At 50.7% G+C, this 8400-nt stretch overlaps 1 protein-coding gene across 3 annotated transcripts in view; it reads right to left on the bottom strand.

Annotated features, from left to right (window-relative positions):
* The window catches only part of CAMK1D (calcium/calmodulin dependent protein kinase ID), a 415209-nt gene extending 410082 nt beyond the window's left edge, over positions 1-5127 (bottom strand). For 2 of the 3 annotated variants that reach the window (XM_060293260.1, XM_060293277.1), the window contains exon 1: positions 5010-5127. In XM_060293260.1, coding sequence (XP_060149243.1) covers positions 5010-5122 — 113 coding nt within the window. In that variant the 5' untranslated portion in view covers positions 5123-5127. Of the gene's footprint in view, positions 1-3323; positions 3501-5009 lie in introns of those variants that run through there. The other variant, XM_030836975.2, reaches the window with a different exon arrangement.
* Positions 5128-8400: the final 3273 nt, after the last annotated feature.

Raw genomic sequence — 8400 nt, forward strand, 5'->3', positions numbered from 1 at the left:
AGGTTCCACTGCAAACAAGTGTAGAGCCCAAAGCCAAAATCCACACTAACAGAACCAGAAGTGACCTCTATTTAGACCCAGGTCAGGATCACTGGACTTGGCCCAGGGCGAAACAGGCATCCTGAACTTTGGACCACTTCTAGAAAGTCCAAGAGACAAAAAGGTGTTGATAACCCAAAAGCTTTCACATGTTACATGTTTGGATAATTAGGTTTTCTTTACCTTAATATGAAAATTAGCTTTCCAAATACTAAAGTTAGTCAAATTATTATTAACATTTGCTGTTACATAATCCACAGAGGGGCTCAACCCCACATGCATAATCACAAGTTGTTCTGCCTAGATTCGAATATCAGCTCCACTTAATAAGTAGCTCCGGTTTGGCAGGTCACATAATTTCTCTGCTGCCTCAGTTTTTCCATCTGCCAAGTGGGGATAAAAGTAAATACCCACTTTATCAGGTTAACGTGAGAGTAAAATGAGTTACTATACCTAAGGCACTTAGAATAACAACTGGTTCTTGGTATTCATTTAATAAAGTCACCTACCTTTACTACTACTACTATTATTATTATCATGCTATTGAGTGAAAACATCTTTTTTTACATCTTTATTGGAGTATAATTGCTTTACAATGGTGTGTTGGTTTCTGCTTTATAACAAAGTGAATCAGTTATACATACATATGTTCCCATATCTCTTCCCTCTTGCGTCTCCCTCCCTCCCACCCTCCCTATCCCACCCCTCCAGGCGGTCACAAAGCACCGAGCTGATCTCCCTGTGCTATGCGGCTGCTTCCCACTAGCTATCTATCTTACGTTGGGTAGTGTATATGTGTCCATGCCTCTCTCTCACTTTGTCACAGCTCACCCTTCCCCCTCCCCATATCCTCAAGTCTGTTCTCTAGTAGGTCTGTGTCTTTATTCCTGTCTTACCCCAAGGTTCTTCATGACATTTTTTTTTCTTAAATTCCGTATATATGTGTTAGCATACGGTATTTGTCTTTCTTTTTCTGACTTACTTCACTCTGTATGACAGACTCCAGGTCTATCCACCTCATTACAAGTAGCTCAATTTCATTCCTTTTTACGGCTGAGTAATATTCCATTGTATATATGTGCCACATCTTCTTTATCCATTCATCTGTTGATGGACACTTAGGTTGCTTCCATGTCCTGGCTATTGTAAATAGAGCTGCAATGAATGTTTTGGTACATGACTCTTTTTGAATTATGGTTTTCTCAGGGTATATGCCCAGTAGTGGGATTGCTAGGTCAGAGTGAAAACATTTTGATCATTTTATTGTTTGTGTTTCACTCTTCTAGAACCCCTGTCAGCACTACAGGACCACAGTGGGAAGCTTCTTTTCAAAGAATTCTTTCCAAGACAGAAGGCAAAGCTTTGGAACCCTAACAGAGACCCATCCCCAGGTTCACGGGGAATGTGGCCAGAGTCCAAGAGGTTGTTCTGCAAGAGCTGTACAGTCTCTCCGTCACCATGAGTCAAGTCCCCATCCTGCCCAGAGGTGGAACCACCAGCAGTCATACCCAAACAGCACCTGCCACAGCAGGAGCCACTCAATGAAGTCACAGCTCATGGGGCTGAGCAGCCCAGCCACGGCAGAGGGGCAGCTACCCGGCTCTCCAGGGAGCAGGAGGCAGTCAGGGGAGCTGCATCCGTCTGCTTGGAGGCTGCAGGCAGAGGGACCAGCTCGAGGGGCTCGGGTGGAGATGCGCCTGGCAAAGGAACGCATTCTCTCATGATGGGACTCCACTCTCTCCCATCCCCTCATCTGAGGCGATTGGTCTCAGGATGACCAGCAAGCACACGCTTCTTCTTTCTCGGCAACTTAAGCACCTCAGAGTCACTACCCCAAACCCAAATAAACCTCAATGATAATTTTCTAAAGTTATGGACAAAACCTCACCCCTTAACAGGCCATGCTAAGAGGCAGCCCCAAGCCCCTCTCTATGAAAAGGCTAAGTCCTTTCTGTTTTTTTCCAACAGACAGAAAGTCTACACCCACAGGTAGACTGTGTTCCTGAAGCGAGCACAACGGCTGGGAGACCCTGTTCTCATCCTCGGCAAGTGTGCGTCCCCAGGATCAGAAGCATGGCAGGGATGCTACCTTCACAACTTGGGCTCTGGGGGACCACTGCAGATGCGCGGCTCGGGGAGGGAAAATGACCAAACAACTCAGTGGACCCTGAGTATGGGACAGAAAACAATCTGGGTTTGAAAATGTGGTCCTGGAAAAGCAAACTAACCACAATAGCAAGTAAAGGGGGGTTAAGGAAGACAGGAGAGAAGAGCACACTGATTTCTCTTATGAAACACCTCGTCTATCTCTTCCCAGCCTAATTAACACCTCCATGAATCCCTGCAAAACGTTCGGTTCATACAGCACATATGTGTATGAATGTATATGCTGACAGATACCGATCACATGAGGGGAGAAAATAACTCCAATTTCAGACTCTTCCAGCAGTGCCCGATTCTCTTTCACTATCAGCCTCCCTACCTATTCTGAGGCACTCCACAACAAAACAAACAAAAACCAACTCCTGGGCAGAAAGGGAACAGCAGCTGAATGGAGCAGCACATGCTCGGAGCCTTCCTGCCATGGACTTCTGGTTACTCCGCCACCAGCCTCGGACTACACACAGCCCTAGAGAGAAACCACCGGTACAGCGACCCTCGCAGACCCTCCCTTGGCGACCCGCACCCCAGCGTGTGCTGCCGAGCCTGGGGAAATGGACAGACGCTCAGGTAAGGCTCTGCCCACACGTGACCCTGAACACTGCGAAATTCCTCCCTTCCTTAATTGCGCGGTCATCCAAAGTCTTGCCTACACCTAGTACGTGAAGATGTCAATTCTATAAGGATACATAACGGAAGGACAGAAATGGGAATGCCTGGAGCCCGATTTTCTCGTGACCACGTCTCTCGCGGACACGGTGCACCCATGCACACGGTGAGAAGACGCACGCAGCCAGTAAACAGGAATATCCACCATGCTCAGCCCACAGTCACGCATGGGGAGAAGTCGAGAGGGCGGCGGTGTCAGGGAAGTGAAAAGTCGCCCGCCTGCGACTGACCCCTAAAGCCCAGAGCCTCCCCCGCCCAGGAGCGGCTCCCACCCGGGCCCGCGGGGCGACCCACGCGGCCGGCACGCAGGGGGGCACGCAGAGCCGAGAACTGGACAATGAGGACGCGGCGACCCGCCGGTTCCTACCGCGGTGGCGGCGGCGGTGGCAGCGGGAGCCACCTCTGCACCCGCGGCCGCTGCCATCTCCACCCTCTACTCCCCGGTCCCCACTTACGTTCCGAGGGTCTCCTTAAACTCGAAAATTTTCTTGATGTCTTCAGCTTGCTTTTTCCAGGAGGAGCTGCTCTCGCCGTTCTCCCGGGCCATGGCAGACGAGGCCGGCGTGCGCAGAGGGCGGCGAGGCGGAGCGGCCGGGGACGCGGGGGGCCGGGGTGGGCGCGCGAGGAGGGGACGCCCGAGCGCGGGGGCGCGGGGGGGCCGGCGGCGCGGGCGCAGCGGGGGCGGCGGCGGCGGCGAGCCGGTCCGGGAGGGCTGGGCTGGCGGCGCGGGGATGCTCGGCGCGGGAGCCGGAGGAGACTTTGTGCTGCGGCAGAGCTTCCTCTTCTGCAGTTTCCTCTTTCACTCTCGCCGCCGCCGCGGTCCCTCCCTGGCTCTTATTTCTGCGCGTCTCGGGCACAGACTTCCTGCCGCCGCCGCCACTCGCCCGGCTCCTTTGCAGCCGGCTGCCAGCCTCACTTTCTGCTACTTTCTTGCCTCCCTTCTCCTCCCTCCCAGCCGCCCGCCCTGCTCCCTCCCTCCTCCTCCTCCCGCGGGCTCCCCGCCCTCCCCGCGCGCCCCGGCCGCCTCCCGCCTCCCCGCCTCCCGCGTGCTGCCGCCTTCGGGGATGTCCTGCTCCCCGGGAACGCCGTGCCCCGGACGCCGGGGCACCGCCGTCGCCGCCCGGCTACGCTCCCCGCCGCCGCGCGCGCCCTGGAGCCCAGGAGAGGGCAGGTGCGGGGGACCCAGGCAGGTGCGGGCGCCCAGGCGCGTGCTGGAGGACCCCGGCCCCCCGGGGCTGCTTTATTAATTCCGCAAAGTCAAGTCTCGGGGGCGCGAGGGCTTTCCTCTCCGGCTGCGGGAGAGGGCGCCTCTGCGCTGCGCTAGGACGCTGCAGGGCGGGGGCGAGGGCGAGGGCGGGGGCGCGAGGCCACCCGGATGCCGGGCGCCGAGGGCGGGGGCGTCCTCCCCGGGCGTCCGGGCGCTGCGCGGGGTCGAACGCGGGGGCTGGTTGTTATGGCGACGGGAGGCGGCGGCCGCGGGGATGCTGGCGGAGGTGGGCGTTGACTCGGGCGGCGCGGCGCCCGCCAGCGGCTGGCGTTCCCCGAGCCTGCCTGGCCCTCCCGACTGGGCGACTGGAGCTAATTCGCATTGCACCAAAATCGGCGCCCGTGTCCAATTATGGCTGGGGGAGGGGGCCTCGCGTCGAGGAGGGAGCCGGGAGCCTCGCGGCCGGGGACGCGCAAGACGTGCCAGGCGCTGCCTCGTTTTCTCTTTGGGAGCTTAACTCCCAGGGTTATCTGGCGGCCGAGCGGCGGTGGATTCAGGGCCGGGCTCTGTGCGCCTCCCAGGCTGCTTCGGCCCCAGGGCTGGAGCGGCCTTCGCTCCAGCTCGGCCCCTCCTGGTTTCTCCCTCTCTTCGCCGGCCGAAACCCAGAGACTTAGAGCAAAGTGAACCTCTGCCCCACACTCTCTTCGCCAGGGGGGCCGCCCCTCCTCAGCGCAGCCGCAGTGGGTTTAGTAGGGCACGCTGTGCCAGGGAAGGTACCTGGAAATAGCCTTTCTAACAGATTGGAGAAACGCACCCAGAGTTCCCTCTGGCCTCCCATTTCGGAGGCGCATTCTGACTGCCCATCCCTCTCCCGTGTCCACCTGTCAGAGGGCGATCCACGTACAGACGCCCATTCCCAACCTGCAGGGACTACCTCGTGTTTCGAAAAATTGTAGTTTTCTTCGTATCAAGACTCTCTCTTCCTGAGGGCCCCTCGGCTGAGTTGGGTAAACAGCCCCGTGTCTTGATTGGTGACACCTGTCCCATTTTCCCAGGACTGTTCCAATTTCACTGTAAAAGGGGGAAAAAAATATTCTACTCCCTGAAGAGGAAACTTACCCAGCACCTTCCTCCTCGTTCTGACAGGCTGGATGCAGGTCGACTGCTCTCCCAGAAGCCGTCTGTACCCACCCCACACTGCACCCTGCCGCCCTCCACCTTTTTTCCCTGACCCCAAGGAGGTGGAAAGATAATCTGGCCTGCCCATTCCTCCACATCTGCGTGCTGGATTCCGCCTTTCAGGGGCTGTTAGCTTAAGGCTCTCCAGGCTGAGGAGAGCAAACGGGGGATTTGGCTGTTAGAAACTGACTAAATTGACAAACCCAACTTCCAAGATGGATGACTAGGGAACCTCTCTCAAAGTTGGGGCACGTCACCAAAAGCAAACAGCACCACTTCAAGAAGAAATACATTTGCACAGCATTGTAAATCAACTATACTTCAATAAAAAAAAAGTTTTTTTGAAGAACTATACTATCGTTTATTGGGGTCAAAGGTTAGGCAATATGCAGAGTAGGAACCAGGTGTGACTAAGATCCCAGTGGACACTCCCATGCCCGCCATATGCACCTGCTCATCTTTTTTCCCCTTTCCCTTCCTTCCACTCCTTCTTCTTATCCCGTTCTTTCCTCTCTATTTCACCCTTGCTTCTAGCCTATGGAACAAACACCGGAGCTCATGATAACAATTCTCAGTCTCAGCTATTGTCCCCGGAAATAAAGAAGTGGTGATGCTAAAGAAGTTTTGTACGGTTGGAACTGTAATGGGGAGTTTTCTTTCTATTCCAAATTTTCCATAATGATGTTCATTCAGAGCATTATCAAGTTATCCTCAGCTGGACTAGGTCCTAGAGAAAAGACTCAAACTAATGGGGAGTTGAAGAGGCCAAGCCCAAAAGAATGGATCCCATGACCCAAAGAAGGAGGTGGAAATGTCAAAGACAATTCAGTCTGGCTTTAGCACGGTCATTCCTCCCTTACTGGACACCATGTAAAGTAAGAGATCTTGACCTTGGAAACTGCAATAGAGAACAAAGCCATCATTCCCAAAGAATGGTTAAACCGTAGCCTGTTAAGAGCTTAATCCTGTTTGCTTGAGGACTCTTGCTTGGACTGTTCTCCAGTAACAGACCATTTCTTCCAGCTGCCGTGTTTTTCTAGCGATGGTGGCTGCCACACTCTTCTTCCCACCCCAACTCCGTTGTCAATCAGTTGTTACCTATCGGTCAAAAGCTGTCTGTTCCCTAACAGTTCCACTCCAGAAAGCTCTGCAGATATTCCAGATTACTAAAGTTTAGGTCCCAAGTCTTTATATTTCCTTTAAAGCCTTTAATTTTTTTAATTAAAGGACCCAAAGAACACGTTGTTTAATAACCCATCATTAAAGACTTACTAACTTTATGCCCATCAAACTCTTTTCCAGCCAACAGTCCTGCCAGTAGGTCAGGTTTGTGTGGCCCAGGTTCAGAGCTGGGCAGGTGGTGTGGGGGAAATATATACTATCTAAAGCAAATGCATAGATTATAATAGAATATAGATTAATATATTCTATTATAATCTATAATAGATTATGGAATAGAATAGATTATCTATAATCTATTATAGATATATAGATTATAGATCTATATAGATTATATAGATATATAGATTATAGCTCTATATAGATTATATAGATAGAATAGATTATAGATAGAATAGATTATAGATTATCTATAATCTATAATTATAGAAAATTTCTAAATTACCTCTATTCAGCCTTTAGTACCTAAAGTGATAAACCAGGAAGGCAAGCTGGGGTGGTAGACAGAACTAGAAATCCAGGAAACTAGGCTCAAGTCCCAAGTCTGTTGCTAAGTTTGTGTTAAAGACACTTTACCTCCCTGAGCCTATAAAACCCAGGTTGTAGGAGGGAGAGTGGTATGTAACCTCAATGATTTTAGGATTTGTAAATCAGTGTGGTTTTTTCATATGATGAAAAGCTTATCCAGAATATCATTACTCTTTGAAAACTTAAGAACTCTTTGGTCTAAAAATGTATTAATCAAAAATGTTTTATTAGGTGACTTCATGTAGATACACTCCACACGAAAAACTTATTTAAATCTCAGCCAGAAATATTGCAGGGAAAAATGTTTCATTATTAGAAGATGAGCATCGGGACTTCCCTGGCGGTCCAGTGGTTAAGACTCTGCACTTCCACTGCAGGGGGTGTGGGTTGGATCCCTAGTTGGGGAACTAAGATCCTGAATGCCGCACTGCACAGCCAAAAAATAAAAAGTTGGGCATCATCCTTTCCATCAAATGGATTGTGTGACAACACTCTGATGCTAGAGGCCTCTTCTCACAAACCCTGTGAAAGTTTGGTTATCTTAAATTGTGTATGTAGTTCCTAGAAATAGTTAAAGAGAGTTACTAGGCCATATTTCCTAGCAAGGCACACCTCAGAGATACTGCAGGTTTGGTTCCAGACCATCGCAATAAAGTGAGTCTCACAAGTTTTTTGGTTTCGCATTGCATGTAAAAGTTACGTTTACACTGTCCTGTAGCCTATTAAGTATGCAATAGCGTATGTCTAAAAAAAATGTATGGACCTTCATTAAAAAAAAGATGCCAATAGACTTGCTCGACACAGGGTTGCCACAAATCTTCAATTTGTGAAAAGCTCAATATCTGCGAAGTACGATAAAATGAGGTCTGCCCATGTGCTGATGATCAGTGTAAGTTGTTGACTGTGTACACAACAATGACACCTAGAAAAATCAAAGCTGAATGAGGAATCACACATCATTGCCACCGTTGCAAAAAAAAGCAGCCTGGCAGGGAGGCAGGGTTGAGAAGAGGGACTCAGTGTTTTTGTTTCAGATCTCTATCCAAAGACGTAAAGACAAAAGAGCCTTTAGTCAAAAACCTGGGTTATAAAGAACCTGAGCATGATTCAAAGATAATTCCAGCTAGCCTGGAAGATGTCTAAGTCTCACTCCTTACCATGAACCTCTTACAAATAGCTCTTCGTAGAGGAACTCATCTAGTTTACATGAAAAATCAAGCACAAGAACAAGCACAAAATCTTTACAAAATTTCTCCAATTTAAAAAGAGAGAGTGAAGAAGTAGGAAGAACAATAGAAGTGAAGATTCAACACAAGAAAAAAAATCTGGGGCTTCCCTGGTGGCGCAGTGGTTGAGAGTCCGCCTGCTGATGCAGGGGACACGGGTTTGTGCCCCAGTCCGGGAAGATCCCACATGCCGCGGAGCGGCTGGGCCTGTGA

This window comes from Globicephala melas, chromosome 2 (assembly GCF_963455315.2).
Source record: "Globicephala melas chromosome 2, mGloMel1.2, whole genome shotgun sequence".
NCBI lineage: Eukaryota > Metazoa > Chordata > Mammalia > Artiodactyla > Delphinidae > Globicephala > Globicephala melas.